The 22,852-nt window shown below is 41.4% G+C and overlaps 1 protein-coding gene across 1 annotated transcript; it reads left to right on the top strand.

Moving 5' to 3' along the window:
* The first annotated feature begins 490 nt into the window (after positions 1-490).
* On the top strand, positions 491-9,910 carry LOC137262591 (uncharacterized). The gene is made up of 13 exons (XM_067800136.1): positions 491-697; positions 812-1,123; positions 1,534-1,587; positions 1,940-2,278; positions 2,528-2,866; positions 3,357-3,401; positions 3,637-3,774; positions 4,608-4,632; positions 5,100-5,131; positions 5,605-5,664; positions 7,341-7,406; positions 9,429-9,494; positions 9,857-9,910. The coding sequence occupies exons 1-13, from the start codon at positions 625-627 to the stop codon at positions 9,880-9,882; spliced, it is 1,575 nt and encodes a 524-aa protein (XP_067656237.1). The 5' UTR covers positions 491-624; the 3' UTR covers positions 9,883-9,910.
* Positions 9,911-22,852: the final 12,942 nt, after the last annotated feature.

Raw genomic sequence — 22,852 nt, 5'->3', positions numbered from 1 at the left:
TAGCAGAAACTTTCTTTCTTTCTTTTTTTTTTTAAAGTTCCTGAGCATAATCTGTATTTATTTTCAAAACCGCATCCGTGACTTGACCTGCATAGGAAGATATGGTGCATAGTTGTTTGCTGACTGAAAGATTTACTGTAACAAAATTAATAACTCCATGTGACGTCTCCTGTAAAATAATATCATCCAGTCAAACGGTATATTTATTTAACGTTATGTGTAAGGTATAGAATTCCTAAATTATATAAACATCGTAACGCAAGGTATCTAGGTATCTAGCTGTGTGTAGAGTCGCCAAACATGGGGTTCAGTGGGGGGATTTGCTTGTGTGAAAAAAGTTAACATATTCAAAAAGTGTCCTGGCGTTCTGGTGTCAGGAGTACATACAACCGTGACGGAGTACAGCTCTTGGAAAACTTCCGCGACTTTGAACTGAGGGCGCAGGAAGAGCATACCGGACTGATATGAGTGATCGGAACTTTGTGCTAGGTCTTGTCATGAAATTACGGTTGGGTTCTCCGTGTGCATACTGTGATGGTCCCTCGCGTAGCCCCTGCATGCACAACTACAGACAACAGTATGTTGTGAGCGTTAACATGTTTCAGGTTGAGTATCCACCATTCCATGATGTGGGATTCAGTCCGTGGGCTGCTTGCTGCAGCAGTCGGGGTCCTCCTCGTGTGGCAGTCGACATGTGGTGAGTTCCCGTAACAACATAACTCCTGTATCATGGTCACCGCATCATGTGGCGAACCTGTCTTCAGAAGCTGGCACAGAGTTGAAACATAATGTAAGTTTCGTATTTTTACAGATTACCCTAACCTAGAACGGGTCGTGGCTTCTGGGAACTCGTTCAAATTACGCTGCACAAAAACAGGCGGTTGGTTTACGAAATTGATTAATGTCTATTGGTACCGAAATGCCAACCTTGTATTCAAAACATACCGCTGGGTCAGTTCATCCGTGAGCACCGTGGACAATACATTTATAAACGCCGTTCAGCTGACTGGGACTTGGAGGAGTCACACTGTGACCGTCCCTCGTGTGCACGGAAGCATGGCAGTATGGAGATGCAACAACGATAACGACAAAAGCACGTGGAGTAATCCAGTTAACCTGTCAAGTAAGTGAAATAAAATACTAATTGTTATATTCATATGTGTGCAAAGCATCCTCACACTCAAAGTGTCTGACCTGCTCAGAGTGCTTGTGGATAGGTTAGTGTTACTACCATTTTCAGCTCCAAGGAATCTCAAACCTTCCATGACTTGCAAGAATTTTTCCTGTCCCATTATCGTTACGAAATACCGGGTACCCATGCGTTGCTAGAGGAACAGTCTCTGCGAAATGAAGACCCATGGAATGAACTGATTGTGACTCTGTCCCACATACACTTTCAGTCTGTTGTGATGACATTACGGAATTTCGCTCTTGGAATGTAAAGAAACAGTTTCGTTTTGTCTGAAAATATCATTTGAATGTCATACTTGAGAGGACTGTTCTGAAGACTGATGTTGTTCCTATTTTCTTCAGGTTATACAGCAGGTGTAACGCCTTTCACACTTAGTACGCCAAAGCCTCTTGAAGGTGAGAACGCAACATACTTGTTGGAAGGATACATCTAGATAATGTCTTGTAGGGATACCAGTCAACACTCCAACTGATAGATCTTCTTTTATACACGTGAACTGTATTCATCGTCAATGTTTCCTTCAAACAGATTTTCATCTTCCCAACAAACGACGTTACCTCTTAACTTTGCAGAAAAGAAACTCAGCAGCATAATTAGTCGAGTCTAAGAATCCAGTGATACGATGACATGTGGTAACCAAAACACATTATCTGTACATGTCTTGCCCCTCCGATTATACACGAATATTTGAAAGGAATCCTAAGTATACAATACGTTGCTCCAAAACATATTCATTTAATGTTTCAGGAAATGTCACTCTAAATGTGTATCCAGACAAGGTCTTCGATGGTAACAACTTTACTCTAAGCTGCACAGTGGAAACTGTAGGTCAAGGCAATATTTCGGATATGGTTTGGATTCAGAACTTCGAAAATATCTTTGTGACCTTCAGTAACGGAAGTTATCTCGTCTTGGAAAACTCCACTAGGCCTGATGTGATGGATGTGACACATAACGACAACCAGCATAACGTTACCATGGTAGCCCGTCACTATGATGCTGTGAACGGGACTGCGTGGACATGTGGAATCCCTGTGTTGTCAACAATCAGTAACATGGTGGTGATTCAGGTCCTGGAACCAACAGGTGAGATTAGACTTTTCTTGCGGAGAAGTTAGTATCAAAAGCATAGTTTTCAGCCGGCTCCTCAAAACGTGCATCGGGACTGGTGGAGTCTCGTGTATCCGCCCAGAGTCTTCATTATTCAGAATATTTGTTATCCAAATATGTTCTTTTCTTAGTGGTGACCACAAGTTCGTGTGTTGAATAATTTAAAGGAACAGATCTCTATATTTGAAGGCAATGTCACACATACACATTCTGACTTTATTCCAGGTAATGTCAGCTTGGGTGTGTACCCAGAGGAGCTACAGATCGGCACAAACTATACTCTATGTTGTACTGTGGAGACGGAAGACCCTGTAAGTGCGTCACATCTGACATGGCGTCAGAACCATGAAGAATATATGGTGACCTTCAGTGATGGAAGTTATGACATTGTCGGCAATTCGACCTCTACTGTTGTGGACCTCAGGGCGAGTGACAATCAACACAGCCTAACTGTTTTGGCTGAGAGTGATAATTCGAAGTCAACAACATGGGCTTGTGGAATTAAAAAGTGGCAATGGTACAGTAACAATGTTTCAATAACAATTCTGGAACAAATACTGACAAGTGAGTATCGTAATTTAGTGCGTGTGTGCGCGTGTGTATCAGTCTTGTGACCAACTCTTCATAAAGAGGGACAAATTGTGCACACTTTAGTCGCCAGGCTTATTCCATTTTCGCAAGCCGCAGATAGAGTAACAGGTGGTACCATCATTTAACATGGTACGAGTGGTCTCACCAAGAATACTGACTCTTCCCGCCAGACCATCCTGATGAAATGCCAATGTACCGATGTTAGAAGTCACGTCATATATAATGTTCCGAGAACACATTCAGGTGACTCCTATCACTCGGTGCGATAAAATGAGGCATGACATGAGCTGATTTGATCAAGGTGATGACATCGGATTGAATGGTTGAATAATGAGCAGGTGTAGTCGACAAAGGTAATGTCACTACATATATGAAGTAATACAAAATAACTTTCGTCACCGTTTGCACGTAGGCCTTCACATGAAACTAACGCTTGATATTATTATTCCACTCACATTTACAGCCTTGGGTGTGACAGCTCCAGCACCGACGTCAGACAGCAACACAGGTAAGCAAATATTCCATACTGGATGGTGTTATAATGATTTGTATCTGGCGATGATTACAACAGTTAGGAAGAATTGTACAGCCAGTGGCTTTAAGCGAGTTCGACCACAGGTTATTTGTGGGCAGAATCTTTCTTTATATTATTTTCTTTATATTATTTAAAAGTGTAAAAAGCCTCAGTGATATTCTGTGCAGCCAGGTAAAAGTTATTGAACCACTGACCGTTCACTTTTCAGGACATCAGCCTGTAGAAGATAGAACACAACTGCACACCATCATTGGGAGCACCGTCGGCGTGGTTGCTCTGACTGTCATCGCCTCTGTCATCATGATCATCATCATCAGAAATCGAAATACGGCAGGTGAAATTACAGGTGTGTTTGCTCTTTTTCTTCCTATCAATGTGTGAATTAGAACAAGCTGCTGTTTGCACTTAATATGTTCCTGAATTTCTATTTCCTTTTCTATAATTCGTCGCGACGATCATGATAGTGAGTGGTCTGGTATTCTCATTCACTCACACACTCACTCTCACACTTACTCACTCACTCACTCACCCTCTCTCTCTCTCACTCACTCACTCCGAACTGACTCATTTCGAACTCACTTACTCACTGAAATACCGTGAGGATCTGAGTTAGAATAATGGCCTTCAGTACCCCATGCTTGTCGTTAGAGGTGATTAACGGGATCAGGTGGTAAGGCTCGCAGACTTAGTTGACACATGTCATCGCTTTCCAGTTGCGCAGTTCGATGCCCATGCTGTTGATCACCGGTTTGCCTGGTCCTGACTCGATTATTTACAAATTGTCGCCTTGTAGCTGAAGTATTGCTGAGTGCGGCGTAAAACTAACTGATTCACTCACTGAAACTCCCAACTCAGGTATTCTGAAAACGGAGGATATAGTGCCAAAGGACTAAAGACCAAAGGATGCATGTTCATGATTGTTGAATGTGACCAAGAAACAACGTGAAGCTAATGAAACAATACACTGTTATTCATTTGACCAGTGTAATGTAACACTGTGATACCGGAGTCAAATACATAACCGTCGTATAAGCATTTACTCTTTGTTGCATCCTAGGAGCCTTCAAGCATTAATGTATGCTTTCTCTCGTCAGGCAGTTTATGGTCTTCGTTTGATCATATCATGTATCAAATTTCATGTTTCATTCATTTCTAATTCAAACATTTATTTTAATTCAGAACCAAGGGGATCAGGACACGAAAGGTAAGTACATGTTACTGAGTAATTATTTCAGGGAAAATATGTTTCCAAGTAATCGCAGTATTAGATTAGAGACATTTACAAAATTTATAAAAAAAACATGAATGAATTAAAAGTGAAAACAGAAAGAACAGAGGGAGATAAGATAGTTTTAAAATGTCTGAAGTAAACATAACATGAATATTGTTGGAGTTTGTGTGTGTGTGAGAGAAAGAGAGAGAGAGTGTGTGTGTGAGAAAGAGAGAGAGAGAGTGTGTGTATGTGTGTGAGAGAGAGGGGGAGTGTGTGTGTGTGTGTGTGTGTGTGTGAGTGTGTGTGTGAGAGAGTGAGGGGGAGTGTGTGTGTGTGTGTGTGTGTGTGCGTGTGTGTGTGTTTTATGTAATCATTACTTGAAACAACTATGTTCTATGAGAAATGTTTTTATTAATTATTAAACGTATTTATTACAAAGTGTTCTTTTGTATCCTCAGTGCACTGTGTGTTGAAGATGCTGATGTTTTAGGTGAGAGAGTCCTGTTAATGCATGGTGAATCAGGATGTATGTAACGGGATGTTTTTGATGTATGTGTCCTAGTCTTTTCCGGCTAAATCTTTATGCCTTGTTGTAAATGCCGACCTAAATATAATTGAAAAGGCTTCAGTGTATCATTTACTTCACGGTTTCATCTTGGTGAAATAGCGTTCATGTACCAGTTATGCTGCTGTGTAATATTACAAATACGAATATGATGGTTTTAGATCATTGTTCCTAACACCATTATCCGGGTCCTAATTCCATACATTTCATAACCACAACTGTGACGTCATCTTGTCTTTGATTTAGGTATTTAACATGCCATTAGTCTAAATACAGTGTCGTGTGTAATCACTGTTAATCGTTGTACATTAACTGAAACTAGCTCCAACCAGACAAACCGAAACTGAATAGTTTGTAATTTAAAACTGGAATGTATCTGTGTTGTATGTATGTTTCAGAAATGAAGGACAATGCTGTATATGAATCCGGCCCGAATGACAGACAAGCTGATGAAAAAGGTAAACCACTAAATGTGTGTACGAATATACATAGGGTAGTCATGGAACCAACGTCTAGAGGCAACCAGCTGAATCTCCGCCTTGGTGGATGAGAGACTTGAATACAAACAGGGGTGTGCAATGTATTATGTGTTTGGGTGTTATGGGGAAGTTTGAAGGAAGTGTAGCGAAGGATGAGTGAGTGGATGGGTCTGAGCGAGTGAGTGGATGGGTGGGTGAGCGAGTGAGTGGATGGGTGGGTGAGCGAGTGAATGAGATTGGGTGGGTTGCGTGAGCACAGTCAGTCACTCACTTCCTCTGCACATCAAAAATCCATTATCATTAATTGCATTCAGATCAAAACTCAAGACACATCTCTTCCGGCTATTCTTCATAGACATTGTTTCATCCTATTATTCATACGTTCTATTTCATACTATTATTTCACTACTTGTGTCTTTTTGTCTCATTTTATGCGCTATGAGCATTGACCTTGTGGATGGATACAGTGTTACGGTTAAAACTGTGCCGTGACAAACTATGTAAGAAAACCCCTGTGAACCAGCAAAACAGAGCAAAGACAAGTCAATAAACATTCAAATTTTGTATCATTTGGCAACGAGAGCAAGTTATACAAGATCACACGTCAATTTCACAATACTGATTTCAAATACAATACAAATGAGACAAAATCTAAGGCAATGGGTTACAAAATATAATATAGCAAATTCACCAAAGTCTTAGTGTGAGAGATAAACAGTCACGCAGAATGGTCTGACAGCGGTAAATGTAGATCAAACGTTGGCAGCTATTGATGATCATACTCCAGTGAATATGAATGTGTGTCCTCCTCAACACGGCAACTAGCCTTTATTTATAGCTAAAATGGATAGAATTATCATTAAAACGACCGCTCGTTATCAGAAATGAGCGGTCCACTGTAACTTGAAAACGCCCGCAAAATGCTTGACGACGGGCCATTATCAAGCCCGTTGTTAGGTGATGTCATAAGTAGCTCAGCTGTTGAAGTTCAATCACCTACGGCTCGAATGAAATTATGCACTTTCCTGCTTGTGTCATCCATAACGATTGCGCCATAAATGACAACATACAGCAATGAAAATATCGACTTGAAGTCTAACGTTGTTGATCACTGAAAACAATGGCGGCTGGTAGTATGAGCAAAGGTCAAGGTCGAATGTCGTCACTTTCAATAGTGACGTCATCTCTGTTCTATGACGTGACTATATTTGTAAAATGTGTGTCAGTGACCTCCGTCGTTTTGTTGTTGGCAGTAAATGCTTCTAAACCGATGCCGCTGTTTTTATTATTCTTTTAATTCTATTCATTTTAGCTATAATAACGGTAACTTTATATATGTTCAGTCATTTCCCGGTCACATACGACCATCGCCAACACTGTAGAAATCTCTAGCAGTCTCCCGGAAGTAACAGACAGAAAAAACAAGGGCAGATAATTTCCGGACAGCCTGCTAACAAACTCTTAAAAATGCTGACTATCTATTATACGGAATCTGACCCATCACAATTATTATTGAGAACACTAAATGTTGTGATCCAATAATAATTATTATAATTAATAACAAAATATGCAGAAAATACACACTCGTAACAACAGCACTTTGTAATTGGTCATTATTAGTACTAGAAGCACTCTCATCGGTACGGATGTTTCAGTGGTGGAGGAAAACGTGTTGTATGAATCCAGCCCGGCTGAAAGCCAAGATGTAGACAGTGACAAAGGTGAGTGAAGAATTTCACTTAAACGTCAGTAAACGTGTAGCCTCAATAATTGGCAGTGGTATTGGACTGTGTGACTGTCGATACACAACAGTCACTGCACGTCCGTTTACCGGGTCCCGTCAAAGGGTTCACTGAAGGAGAACCGACCAGCGATAGTTCTAGAAATGTGAATTTGTGTGTGGGAATGTTTGCGCGTGAAAGTCTTTGAGTGTGTGAGTGTTTGAGTGTGAGAGTGGATGTGTGTGAGTCTTTGCGTATAATAGTATTTGAGTGTGTGGGTCTTTGTGTGAGTCTTTGCGTGGGTGTTTATGTATGTGTGAGAGTCTTTGTATGTATAGGTGTCTGTTTGTGCCTGAGTTTGTGCATGTGGGTGGTTGTATGTATGAGTTGTTTGTATGTGAGAGAGGTTGTGTGTGAGTGTTTTTCAGTTGTTTGTTAAATGTTTTTAGTGTTGATGTGATGAATGTCTTTTTTTCATGATTATTCTTGGAGAATTCTGTTTTTTGTTTGATGATTGTTTGGTCAGATTTTGTTGTATGTGTATGTATGTGTGAGTGTTCGTGTGTGAGAGTGTCTGTGTGTGTGAATGAGACATTTGTAAATTCTTTGTCAGCTGTTTTTCTGTCATATGGTGCCTGTCAGATGTTCATATGGTTCTTGACAAATGTTCTTGTCAGATGTTCATATGGTTCTTGATAAATGTTCTTGTCAGATGTTCATATGGTACTTGTCAGATTCGTTAGATGTCCATATGGTTCTTCTGATGTTGTCAGATGTTTGTCAGGTGTAGAATATTTTAGCTGTTTGTTTAAAGTTTGTGTGGTGTTTTTCCGGTGTTAGTGTGATGGCTGTCCGACTTGTAACTGTATGTCATGTGATTTAAGGTGATTGTCTGCTCTGTGTAAGCATTTGTACCATGGTGTCGAGATTTGGCTGAAGTTTCTGAGATATGTGTATAGTGGTTACGATTGTGGCACATATTTCTTAGATATTTGTACAGTGTTTGCCTGGTTTTAATTGTGAGATATTTGTAGGTGGTTGTTTGTGTTTGGGTTTTGTTTGTGGCATATTTGTATAGTGATTGTCTGGAGTTTGTTACATGTTTGTGACATATTTGTATAGTGATCGTCTGGAGTTTGTTACATGTTTGTGGCATATTTGCATAGCCCTTGTATAGGTCTGGACACATGTGTGTCCAATATTTGTGTCGTGGTTGTTTGGGTTTGGTCACATGTTTGTGAAATGTTTGCATGGTGGTTGTTAGATGTTTGTCCAACGTGCACATTTCCTGTGTTTTTACAGTGTGGGTCGGACGTTGGCCTATTTTATGTTGTGTGATTGAGCATGACACTGGCACGACGTGTTTATGCTTTACGCAAATGCCCGTTGTCGTCACTCATTTTCTGCGTTCATGCTTATGATTTTCACCGGTATTGTTCCCTTTACATCTTCTGAATATAGTCAAGTGGGGTTTTCCTGCGCACTGTGGCTTTTCCGTTGCAGTTTGTCACATATTTGTTGATTGCAGTGTTTGTCAGATGTGTATCCTGTTACTGGCAATATTTTCGTACTTTGACGGGTGTGATTCGAGATGTTTTTTCCGAAAAGTGTATTTGCGAGGTAGATCATGCGTTTTTTTAAATGTCGATTACGTATCTTTGCTGCTTTTGTAAGATATTTATTAACATATAACCTCTTTGAGCGGTTAATGACATCATCCCCTTGGACATGTGCATACTAGTATAATCTGACAGCAAGAACGTTATAACTTCTTTTCTCCCTACAGAAGGGATGGTTGGATAGACTGTTAGTTAAAGCGTTCGCTCGTCACGGCAATGGCAAGGGTTCGATTCCCCTCATAGGTATAAAACTTGTACAATCCATATCTGATGTCCCCCGCCGTGATATTGCTGGAAGGTACCTAAAAGCGGCGTAAACCTATTTTCGCTCTCCCAGCTGACAGTCTAGCCACTATACCATGGAGGCATCACCCACCCAATGACACACGTACACCTGTTTCAGTAATGAGGGACAACGACTTGTACGAGTCCAACCCTACTGACGAAGTTCACCATGTTGATAACAACGGTGAGTCCAGAGTCTTAATGAAGTTGTTGACCATTAAATAGGTGGAATAGCTCATCAAAAATATATTCTGGTCGCTGGTGACTATGTGGATCGGGATTTGGAAATTTAATGGAAGGAATAGGTCACCGAAAGAATATACTGGTATCTGGTGACTATGTGGATCAAGTATGCGTGGTAGTGGGTGGAGGGAGAAATAAAGGAGGACAAGGAAGTAAACTGTTTCTGTCAGCACTAGAATAACTTTTGAAATGTTGCTTCCGGGTGCAAAGATGTTCCTGGTTTTTTTATTTCACGGAATACAATGTACGAATACAACAGCCGGATACCCCAGCATGTATTTCCTCGTGGTTATTTTCTTGCAGTCACGCCATCTCTATGGCAGCAGTAGCGACGCAGGCAACGGCAGCAACGTCGGCTCTGGAACAACCTGGTACGTGTAGTCGGTAAACAGTTGCAGCCAGAAATCCATCGTGTTGGGATATCTGTCTGTGCCTGAGTCCACAGCAAATTATATTTATCATTGTCAAGTGCAGTACTGACTGCGATCGCAGTCAGTAACAGCAGGTCCGTATCTGGGAGGGGAGAGTCATGTCCAGCTGCTCTCCTGTCGTAATTATACACATGGTGTATGTCTCAGGCTTACGATTGGCGTAGCATCTGACATGCTAGCTTGAAGGTTAAACTTTATTTCACCTCTACCTACCACAGCATTCCAATACAATATACGAGAAATGTTTCTAGTCAATATACCGCACAAACGGCAATGTATATACAGATATTATTAAACAAGTTGGGTATTTTCAAGGAAAGATTATATTGATATAGATATTTCAATATATTTTAATGAGATAAATAGTACCCCTAGCCGGGATAGAATATATGACTGAGGTTTGTATTTATTCGTTGAACTTGAGATGTCCATAGACTGTGTTAGATTATTGACCCTCGCGGCGTGCTGTCAATCGTGAATCGGTCTCCACTGACAAGAATCTCCCGAATTTGACGAGGTTCGCTGAGAGCGGTCAGTGATTCTCCAAGGATGTCACAGACATCTTCTATGGGAGACAAGTCTGGACAGAATGATGGCTACTGTAAAATGGGTATGTTCTCCTGTTGGAAGTACCTAGTAACAAGATGTGTACTGTGTAGGGTATGTTCTCCTGTTGGAGGTACTCAGTAACAACACGTGACCCGTGAAACGTGCCGTGTGTGCTCAGGCACACTGAAACATAACACAATGCCCTCAAATGGTTCATGTTACCCCGGTAGTTCTGCCCTTTGTCAGCCGGATCGTAAATATAATTAAGAGGCGTTCTGTAAGTCGCAGATGCCATCACTGAGCCACCACGAACATGGTTGTTCTGTCAGTCACAGACACCATCACTGAGTCACCACGAAGATGGTTGTTCTGTCAGTCACAGACACCGTCACTGAACCACCACGAACATGGTCCTTCTGTCAGTCAAAGACACCATCACTGAGCCACCACGAACATGGTTGTTCTGCCAGTCACAGACACCATCACTGAGCCACCACGAACATGGTTGTTCTGTCAGTCACAGACACCGTCACTGAACCACCACGAACATGGTCCTTCTGTCAGTCAAAGACACCATCACTGAGCCACCACGAACATGGTCGTTCTGTCAGTCAAAGACACCATCACTGAGCCACCACGAACATGGTTGTTCTGTCAGTCAAACACACCGTCACTGAGCCACCACGAACATGGTCGTTCTGTCAGTCACAGACACCATCACTCGCGAATATAAACAAACCTCGAAGGTACATTAGCCCATGGACCCCGAGGAACCAGTGAACAGCGTATTTAACTTACCGAACACCTGGATTTTAATTTTGAACTTTTTGGAACACTTCTGTTGATTGCGAGGCGAATCACCATTTTGCAGATGACACAAGGTAACCAGATTTAGAATTGTCCCCCTTCCATCGATTTTCAATCGCAAAACATCGGTAATTTCCGTGCTCCATGCGTGATTCAAAGGTATTCGAGACAAAGAAGTACTACCGTGATGCACCAGAAGAGTTTGGAATTCCCAGCGGTGTACATTCAAAATATTACATCGCCTGTAAGCGGGGTACATGGAAAATATTAGGATAGCGCTTAGCCAATCAGAAAGCGACATTCTTGTGTGAGGTAAGAAAATAGCATTTATAACACCCCTGCCCCACACCAAATAAATAGGAATCAGATGTTCCCCAGTCTTCAGGGAGATGCGACAGTTGTGATTGGGTGATATTGTGAAAGAATTTGTTAATGATGTTTTAGGTGTTCATCCACCCAGTTATTAGAAACTCACAATATTTTGCAATATTCAGCACGATAACTTATACTGAATGTATACACCAATGTGGTTAAGTAGGGGCCATTTGATGCGGAACATAATGCGTTCAGTCGTCTCTACTCGGAACTCATTCAACCTGTCAGAATCACTGCCTGTAATACAGATCTAAAGCTTAGTGAATATATACCGTGAATAAAAAGTTAAGCGCCACCCAGTATATTTTGCAAAAATATAGGTTGGCACATAGGAAATCCTTCAGAAAAAAAACGATCTATCATAATTTGGTTTAGTAGTTTTAGTTTAAAAACAAAGCTATAATGGAAATTATTGTTTTATTTCAAGACGATACATGCACGTTTGGAAACATGCATTTTGTTGTCCTCAAAAAGGTTACCTTCTTTTGAAAACTGAAAATCAGAAATGGCTGTTAAATGGCCACATGACTGTCACTTTTAACAAGTGAAACCTAAATTTAATAGTCTTGTATAAGCACAACAGAAATAGATTTTTTGCTTAAAAAGCAGTGTCATCATATCTGTAACAATATTTCCTTAATTGTAAATACAAATGAATCAACCCAACATTTCCACAGCTTTACATTTTAGTTTTGAAACAGGCCGGTGCTTAACTTGTTATTCTCGGTATATGTACATGACATGACTTCATGGCAGGCCATTCTTAATGTATATACTTTCTTTCTTTTCTTAGTTTTCTTAATGGTATTTTCGATGCATATTATATTTAGAACGATATTTTCCTAAACGTTAATCTGCTTGACGTTTGTTACTTTGATAAAGGAAGGGCATCTGCGATGAGGCGGATAAATACTTTCGGTATCTGATTGGTCGGCGATGTTGTGCGGGGTTTTTTGTTCATTTTTCTTTCTTATTTTTTTGGTGCTATCGCTAATCACACCTGGAGATCCGTTGTCATGATGATTATTTCTGCATTTTGAAAGCTCCATTTGTTTGTTTGCATTTGTTAACGTATTTTGTTTACTATTGTTTGTCCCTGTATTAACCCACTGTTATAATGTTTATGCAGATTTTATTTTGAAGTATTTTGAAGTATTTTGAAGTATTGTCGATTTCCTTTCGTTCTTTGTTTCAATGTTATATCGACATTGGTGTAAATTAAAAATATAATTGTTGTGCTGTCTATTGATTATTTTTGGTAATGTCATCAAAGGCCAGTGAATGAGTGAGTGGTAATGTCGATCCGTAATATTTCATGAATGAATGAATAATCGTAATGTGGAGTAGATATAGAATATCACCCTTATTCATTTTGACATTAAGCATGATCGCACGTCGATCACGAGACACATAGAACTGTTCTATTTGTCATCAAAAAACATTCTCCCAACACTGTACGATTGTAAACCGTAACATTCTTGTCTTCAGTATAATGCGTTCAGTTGAGTATCACAGAGATCAGTGAGGTCATTTAAATGTGACGTCATAGTAACTCGCAATGGTTTCCAAACATTGTGGTTATACTGTATCACTTCACGACGATATTGTTTGTGTTAACTCGCGAGTTTGGGGAATCAGCTCGCTTGACAGCCAGGCGGTGAATCTATACCACCCACACACAACACGAGAACCTGAGTGAATAAACAAGGAGTTTATTACGCCACAGTCACAGGATGATCTTTTCATGATTAGTCACAATAGTATAGTGTATAAATAATTATTAGAACATACTGACACGGTAATCAGTTGCCAAAATACATCATCATTATATGCCGATATACAAAGTACACAATCACCATACGTCGATATACACGACACATACTACATAAATCAAGATACATTTTATAATATATCCAAAACAACATTATGCAGTACATAATGAAATACACAGTGTCGTACACTCTCTATGCATTGTACCAGTATCATTCAACACGGGAAAGTATTCAGTCATAATACAATATTTGAAACAATACACGACACGCTCCACGACAGCCACAAAACCACTATTATCAAATAGACAAAATATGAAGAGCAATACAGGGAGCGAGTTGGGTTTTACACCGCTTTTAACAATATGTTTGATCTAGATGGTGTTGACATAATTAAATTTAGGTATGAAGGACACATCTCAAATCCCCGTAACTTACTTTATCTGCAGATATTTATAGGGGCGTTTCCGTCTCTTACCTTTCATGGAGAAGCGTTCGTGAAAGGTACGCTTGGAGTCTTCAGTAACATGTTCTGAGGGTTCCCATGAGGGTTCTGAGTAACCAACCCACTTGACTAAATAGTAACGTTTACTTTGTTGCATGCGTTGGCGCAATAGCTTTTCAACAGGGTAGTACTGGTCACTTACCTTTGGTAACTGTTTGTCACCATCCGCATCTGTGGTCTGAGAGACTGACTGATTGGTTGCTGTGGTTTCCGAGTGTCCTTTTGAGTGTGACCTGGTTAAGACATCCTGCAGGTTGTCCTGGGAATCGGTACCTACCTTTGTTGCCTGAATATCCAAGTTACCATTTGTTGCCTGAATATCCAAGTTACCATTTGTTGCCTGAATATCCAAGTTACCATTTGTTGCCTGAATATCCAAGTTACCATTTGTTGCCTGAATATCCAAGTTACCATTTGTTGCCTGAATATCCAAGTTACCATTTGTTGCCTGAATATCCAAGTTACCATTTGTTGCCTGAATATCCAAGTTACCATTTGTTGCCTGAATATCCAAGTTACCATTTGTTGCCTAAGAGACAGTAGAAGTGTTGACAGTAAATCTTTCTTCTAACTAAGAAGTTGCACTGTCACCTTCTAGTACACCCTGTGTATCAGTGTCTACAGCAACCTGTGTAGCAGGTCGATTCAGGACATGATTTGTCTCATAAAATGGCTTCAACCGGTTAGCATGAGTATGTGATGGTAGCTCCTTCAATCTGTCTCTGTTGCGTAGTTGATAAGTGTCATTAGAACATTTTCTGCTAATGAGGTATGGGCCTTTGTACTTTGGTTCGAGTTTGGGTGACCGTTTCTTCACAGTGACGGGGTTGATGATCCAGACGAGGTCCCCTTCATCATAAGTACTCTCTTTGGCCTTTGAGTCGTACCGTTGTTTCATTTTCTCCTGGACTTCATATCTTCATATTTTCTGAAGCTATTGTTTTAGCAACTTTCAGGTCATCCAACACCTGCGAAACGTGTTCCACTGCATTTTTATCCAATGACGTCTTTGGTAAAATTGCTATATCAAAGGGAACATGCATTTCTTTGCCGAAAAGCAAATGAAATGGAGAGAATCCTGTAGATTGCATCCTTAAGCTTGGTGTCATGCGGAATGCCATCATTATCCCTGGAATCAAACCAGGCCAGTTTGAGTGATCAGTGTCACAATATGTGCGAATGGATTGCAGGATGGTGCTGTTTGTCCGCTCACAGGCTGAATTCGTCATTGGATGGTAACTACTTGTGACCTTTCATGTAAACTGGAAGATTTCACATATAGCACTAACCAGTTTAGATGTGAAATTGCGACCTTGGTCCGATACAATGGATCTTGGAGCACCATAACGACAGAATATCTCCAGATAAAAAAACCCGTGCCACATCTCTGACTTCCTGGGACTTGAGAGGGAATGCCTTTGACCAAGGACTGTAGGAATCTACCATAGGAAGGATGTGTTTGTAGCCATCAGGTGTCTCTGTCAGTGGTCCAAGGAAGTCAATGTGATGGCGCTCAAATGTCTCAGTGATGGGCAGAGGGTGGAGAGGTGCTCTGTTGGGGTGACATGAAACCTTGGAAACTTGACATTTATGACAAGACTTGACATAATCATGAACATTCTGATACATCCTAGGCCAATAGTACTTTAGTCTGAGAGCCCCATACACTCTGTCAGCACCAAGGTGACAACCACCTGCCTGTGGATCATGATAAGATAAAAGAGCATCCCCACGGGGGCTCTTGGGAAGGTCTAACTGACGAATGAATTTATCAGCTGCTTCTGTCTTCCAAGTACGAGGCTGGTAGAAATGGTAAAGTACACCATTTAACATGTCATACTCATAAGCAGTGTTTTGGATCCTTTTCTTTTTTGCTGTCAACTTTTGGTAAAGAACCATCTTTGAGGAAACTGACAATGCCTTTGAAATCAGGACTCGTTGCATTTCTCTGATATTCTCCAGATCCGGAGAAGAGGGAGTGCCACTTATCTCCAAAATGGTATCCACAGCAGAGATAAATGGAGAAGGGGTGTCACAGAAAAACTGAAAGATCCTCTTCAAAAGTCCCTCTGTAAATAAAAATGTCATCCACATATACCAGGACATGTTTCCATGTGAAACCTTGTAGTGCTCTAGCCATGACTATTTGAAATGTGGAGGGAGCATAGGAATCTGCCAGAACCCTCATGCCAAATAAAGTGTGGAAAATATTTGAACATGAGAATCACCAACAGCATCAAATGCATCTTCCAGGCGAGGCACAGGATAGGTAGCTGGCACAGTAATCTTGTTCAACGATCTGTAATGTATGGCAAAACGGAACGCACCCGATTTCTTTTTGACCAGGACCACTAGACTCTGCTGTGGGGATGTTGAGGGTTCGATGAACCCAAGGTCGAGAAGTTCCTTGGTCTGGCGATCAGTTTCAGCCTTGCCTTCAGGGCTCTTCTGATAGAAAGGCAAACGAACAGACTTAGAGCCAGGCACTGTGTCTATCCTATGTGGATATAGGTTAGTAACTCCAAGTTCAGTTTTGTCAGCAGCAAACACATCCCTGAGATAAGGCTGATTTCTGATTTCTCATTTAGATCCGCCTTGCTGAGATCAAAGTTTAGGTTTGAAGGCTTACTGGAGATCTAGGCCTGGATCTGTCCTCTAAGGATTGTATGAAGGCCATGTCAACAGGGTGGGCAACTGCTATGACCGTGCAAGAGGACAGTACGATGGGTTCGCTGGTTGGGTTCAAAAGGGTAAAACATGCCCAACCTTTCTTTGACTGTACAAGACACTTAGTGCCTGCCAGCTTGTAGGCAGTCAATTGAGGGACTGGTTTGAATAGAAAAGCACATGAGTAACCTTTGTGGTTCAACCTAACTGGAATGGTGACTTGCATGTTAGGAGGTATGGTGACATATGAACAAGTACGTACCAGACCTGAGCCATTGGTTTGGAGAGGAACTGTGACTAAACCATGATGAAGGGCAAGAGTATGTGTAGTGTAATCTATGATGGCATCATTTTGATTAAGGAAATCCTGCCCTAGGATCATTGATGTTGTACTGACTTGAAAACTAAGAAGTTGTGGTCGATTGTCATACCGCCGATGGCGAGGGAAATCATAACCGATCCAAACACCTCAATATGCTCTCCCCCAACACCACTAACCTTTGAGAGTGCACTGGCCTGCACCTCGGCCATTGGAATACCTGACCGTTTCAAGGTGGGGAGAGACAGAACAGATAGGGTGGCACCTGTGTCAACCAAGGCATGACAGGAAACATCACCAACCTTTAAATGTACTGTATTTTTAATCTCTGTTGGCCTGAACATACCAAATGTTTTAGAGGTTCTGGTATACTGATTAGGAGATGATTTAAGTGAATTCTTTTTCTTCGGAGATCTCATTGTGTGCCTGCTCTTAGGCCAGGACCTACCAACAGGTGCAAATCCCTATTGCTGGCTTAACCTTAGGCGACACACCCTAGCAAAGTGGTGCAACGCATGGCAATAACTACATCACTGATTTAATGAAGGACATGAAAATCTAGATTTACAGTTAGAACCACAACCTTGGCAGCCTTATTGTTCGGCTGTTGTTGCTGCTGATGCAGAGGCTGTGCAGAACGTCGGATGTTGACATGGGGATGGTGAGGTGGGTTCCAGTTGACATCTCTGTTAACATGCTGCCTCTGGGGGACACTGGCCGTCTGAGCAGTTAACTTGTCACGCTGTTGTGATTTGGGGCCATGGGGAATAACCAATCCCTTCAAGGAAGTCTGAAGGCCATTGATGATGACCTGTACCAGGAGTGTCTCGGGGATCTGGAGGCTAGCAGTGGTCTACTGGACACGTTCAATAAAGGCAGACCCGGACTCTGTGTCACCTTGGCGGGCGGACAGGAAGGACGTCTGTGAAGTCACGTCCTGGTACTTTTGTGAAAAGAGGGCTGCAAATTGTGCTGCAGTCGTGGGTGCTGGATTAAGAGAGGCTTGCCAGGTAGCAGCAGGGCCGTCTAGGTACAGTGGAAGGAGGTTCAGCATCTGTGAGTGACAGGCAGTCCATTTTCTTTAGCCACTGTCGGGCGTTGCCTGTTCTATTGAATTTTGGTACTAGATTGCCAACATATGACATACTGGAGGCCTGTGTATGATGAGACTCTCCGTTGATGGTGGGTGCAGGAATACCAACGTTCGTGTCTGGACCGAGTATGCGACTGTCTGTGTTGATAGCTTCGTGATGAACGTCGTCAGTGTTTGGGTCCGACGCTATGGTTTTTAGGTCCTCCAGGAGTTCGTCTAGGCCACTGGATTTGGTGGCCGTGTCTGAGGTCGTCTGTGACTATGTTCTGCTCCTAGTGTTGTAGTTGGTGGGTTGGTATGTAACCATAGGCCGATTTTTGATTCTCCGCCACTTGTTAACTCGCGAGTTTGGGGAATCAGCTCGCTTGGCAGCTAGGAGGTGAAGCTATACCAACCCACACACAACACGAGAACCTGAGTTAATAAACAAGGAGTTTATTACGCCACAGTCACAGGATGATCTTTACATGATTAGTCACAATAGTATAGTATATAAATAATTATTAGAACATATTCACACGGTAATCAGTTGCCAAAATACATCATCATTATATGCCGATATACAAAGTACACAATCACCATACGTCGATATACACGACACATACTACATAAATCAAGATACATTTTATAATATATCCAAAACAACATTATGCAGTACATAATGAAATACACAGTGTCGTACACTCTCTATGCATTGTACCAGTATCATTCAACACGGGAAAGTATTCAGTCATAATACAATAATTGAAACAATACACGACACGCCCCACGACAGCCACAAAACCACTATTATCAAATAGATAAAATATGAAGAGCAATACAGGGAGCGAGTTGGGTTTTACACCGCTTTTAACAATATTTCAGCAATAGCTTGGAACACCAGAAATGGACTTAACACATTGTGCCCACGTGGGGAATCGAACCCGGGCCTTCGGCGTGACGAGCAAACACTCTAACCACTGGGGTACCTAGGGTACCGCTCCTGTACAGAATAATAGAGAGCAATACAGTATAAAATATGTTAACGACCCACGTTCCACATAAACATAACGATCTTGCCAAGGATCTTAACATGTGGTCATGATAGCAAAAATGTATTGCAGAAAACATTGAATAGTAATGGTAACGATTTGCCAAGGTAGAAGAAAGTAAAGGGTCTTACCTGAGTGAATAAACAAGGAGTTTATTACGCCACAGTCACAGGATGATTTGTGACTGTGGCCATGCCTGTTTTATACCCTTCCCCAGTTGTCATAGCTAATCGGGTTTACTGATAATATTGCTGATAAGTTGTTGTATCTAAACCCTATTGCCTAATTCGACTAACTACTGCGAAGTTAAGTTACTCTATCTGTCAGAATTACATAAAGGTTTTCATAACGTGTTTGACGACAGCGGCGTTGACAAGTGAAAGACATGATGCATCTGATGACACATACAAGATGTTGGTCTTGGACCTTCGTTATCAGTGTGACCCTTGGCAAACTGAAGATGTGGAACGTGTAGCATTTCGATGATTCAATAAAATATTCTATCATAGAATCTTTATAAAATATTGTGCATTTCCACCATATTAATGCTTGTATGCAGCTTCGGGACATGTCGCGTTGTGGAGATGATGGTGGTTGGTATGTTGTTTCTGCACTTAGCAATAGTGCAGCTATGAGACAACGGTCTGTAAATAATCGAGTCCGGACCAGACAATCCAGTGATCAACATCAAGATCTATACAATTGGGATTCCACGCCAAGTGTCTAGCAAGTCAAAAAGATCCAGGGAGGTTGAGGTGTCGGGATCGAGCCAACCTGTGACCAGATGTATAAACCTTGGAATCAACTTTGTGTGCAGTCTTATCCCAAGACCCTGTGTACAGTACACAACCCTGTGCACTTAAAGAAACCCACAAATCTACTGGTATATGGCCAAACGGTGATTACATGAATATGTGCAAACACACAGTTGCAACGTGCAGTTAACCTGGCCAAAGTACTGCCACTACGAGTCCCCGTCTACCCGGATGTGAATGGGTACTTCGTTAGGATGAGAAGGTCACATGAACTTGGTGCGCCTCGTGGCAGCAACGGTTGTATACTCCCCAGGGGGTTGAGACAATAACACGACGTGCCGCTGAAATTGACATCCAGTGATGGAGGGGAAAACAAAGCGCATTTGAGGAGCTGAGTTGGATGTCGGCGCTATGACAATGTTAGCATGCATGCATATCTCTGAAAAATAACAAGTGGTAATTCATTGTGCAGTCGCGTATACATATTGTTAAATGTCCCCATTGTTTTCCAGACGAGGTATACATAAGCTCACATTATGCAATGCTGAACTTTCAAAGTGAATGGGTCTGATATGTATCTAATGACAGAGCTGCTATATGATACAACTTCCTCGTCAACTTCCTGTACTTGTCTGCGCTGATGTAAAGACGCGGAAGTACTAGAATGTATGACGTAGTGTCCTGTAACTGTATCCACAAGGCTTAACGCCCATGTGAATCACAGCAGAGAGGATGTCGTAACACTTCACCACAGTTCAAGTAAAGGTTACAGTTATCATGCGTATTTGAGCCCTCTCTTCCTCCTGCTGTCCTCAGAGTTATCATGCGTGTTTGAGCCCTCTCTTACTCCTGCTGTCCTCAGAGTTATCATGCGTATTTGAGCCCTCTCTTCCTCCTGCTGTCCTCAGAGTTATCATGCGTGGTTGAGCCCTCTCTTCCTCCTGCTGTCCTCAGAGTTATCATGCGTGTTTGAGCCCTCTCTTCCTCCTGCTGTCCTCAGAGTTATCATGCGTGTTTGAGCCCTCTCTTCCTCCTGCTGTCCTCAGAGTTATCATGCGTGTTTGAGCCCTCTCTTCCTCCTGCTGTGCTCAGAGTTATCATTTGTTGTTTCACGCGACACGTAACGATGGCCCAGCTACATGATGACTACCTCGGGATACCCCAGTCTAGGCACGACAATCCAGTGATTGTTACTGTCGGCAACAGGATAAGATGTAACGACCGAGATTAGCCACCCTGTCCTTCGATCTGGTCCATTTGCTCTTGCTATCGTGAAGATCCGGTTTGGTTGTAAGAGGCTGGTAACTGGGTGGTTATGTCATTGTATCCCGATTGCATAGATCGATTCTCATGATATAAGCCTCTGGATTCGTTTATCTATAGACCGTCGTCATAAAGCTGGAAAATTGCTGAATGTGGCGTTAAACACATAAAAATTAATAGATATCTATAGCTCGCCTGACATGGCAAGTCAAAGACACGCCATGATCCATGACATCCAAATATGTGAATGAAGTAACAAGTTAAAAAATGGTTCAGTACTGAGTGAGTGAGTGAGTTAGAAGTTTCCGTGGTAGTTGCATTGGTTCACCTACGAGACCAAGTCTACACACATACACCAATCAATTTTAAATACAAAGTTTACAGAGATTTTCTAAAATGCATATTTCTTCATTCCAATATCATTTACAAACAGAAAACACCATATTTAGAAACAACCAGTTTGTCACACGCACATGTAATTAGAGTTTAATATAGAGACCAATGTCTCTCAAGTATCCCAAACTGAGATGCACGCTCATGAAGTTAAACGGATCTTTCATGTTTATTGATTCATAATGTGAATGCTCTGCACTTGAATTTCCAAGTCAAGAAGAATATGCTTGATGAAGAACTCTTCATGGAAAGAGATTCAAATCCATTTGCGTTAAGGCAATAACCTAGAGTAAACCGATTGTGGCCCATACGACGTACTTACAATGATCTCATCGCGTTCGCTATAGATATATATTTATTCAGTGATTCGGTTTCATAGCGTAGAAAACAATTGTATCGGACAGAACACGTCACGTGGTGAACAATAAAGCAATATTTTTAATCTCAGATCATGATACGTTTTACAAATAACCAGGAGTGAGTGAGTTAATATGTAACGTCACATCGGCCATATTTCAGCCCCGTCGTGACGAGAACCATTAATATCATACATAATGGCAAACCATCTGTCAACGAAGGACAGTAAAACAGTTAGATTATGACAGGTATATATTTAAAACTAGTAATTAAATCTAAAACAGTTTAACTACAGAGGACGATACAATATAGCGGCTATAGGCCGATAACAACTGAAGGTACATCACCATACCAGGGTCCATGGGGACTTACAGTACCTTTGCTACCTGCATGGACCCTAGATGGATTTACACCATCAACTCAGCCGCTGGCGATTGTAGGAAAGTTTAGCCAAATTTTAAAAGAATAAATATACTACACGTACGTTTAAGACGTGTTAAGGAAAAATTACGTACCTTCTCAGGAGGACAATAATTTTACGACACTCTGACTCCCTTTGAGGATACAGCCACTAACAATACCGGTTGCTAATTCATACTACCAGTTATTAAACTACATCTACCTACACCACATATTAATCAAAATTCAATCATGAAATCAATTCCTTTCAAAATACCAACAATTATATGAGAACTAACAGTGGTTAAAATATCCTTAACAGCTTTGACGTTGATATATTTATCCCTTGTGATAGAACATTCAACACAGTCAAGCAAGACCGTGACTCTAATCACAAGGGATACAAAACGGAGGATCCTCACCTTTCAACAGGTGTACATGTGTATATATCTTGTGTGGCTAATACGGCATCCTCTTCAAATCTGGACTGACAACCCAAGTAAATATAACCAGTGTTGGGTTTGATTTCAGATATTTTGTTTATACCTACTTGGGTGTCCTCCCACTTCTTCTTCATCAGGTCAAG

This window comes from Haliotis asinina, chromosome 1, assembly GCF_037392515.1.
Source record: "Haliotis asinina isolate JCU_RB_2024 chromosome 1, JCU_Hal_asi_v2, whole genome shotgun sequence".
NCBI classification, from domain to species: domain Eukaryota; kingdom Metazoa; phylum Mollusca; class Gastropoda; order Lepetellida; family Haliotidae; genus Haliotis; species Haliotis asinina.
This window is presented reverse-complemented; position numbering and strand designations above follow the sequence as displayed.

Bases quoted from the DNA above. Each gene is read 5' to 3' on its own strand.
- LOC137262591 (XM_067800136.1), top strand. From the start codon at position 625: ATGATGTGGGATTCAGTCCGTGGGCTGCTTGCTGCAGCAGTCGGGGTC. The intron at 1,124-1,533 runs GTAAGTGAAATA...TATTTTCTTCAG, and splicing joins TAATCCAGTTAACCTGTCAA to GTTATACAGCAGGTGTAACG. The intron at 2,279-2,527 runs GTGAGATTAGAC...ACTTTATTCCAG, and splicing joins TCAGGTCCTGGAACCAACAG to GTAATGTCAGCTTGGGTGTG.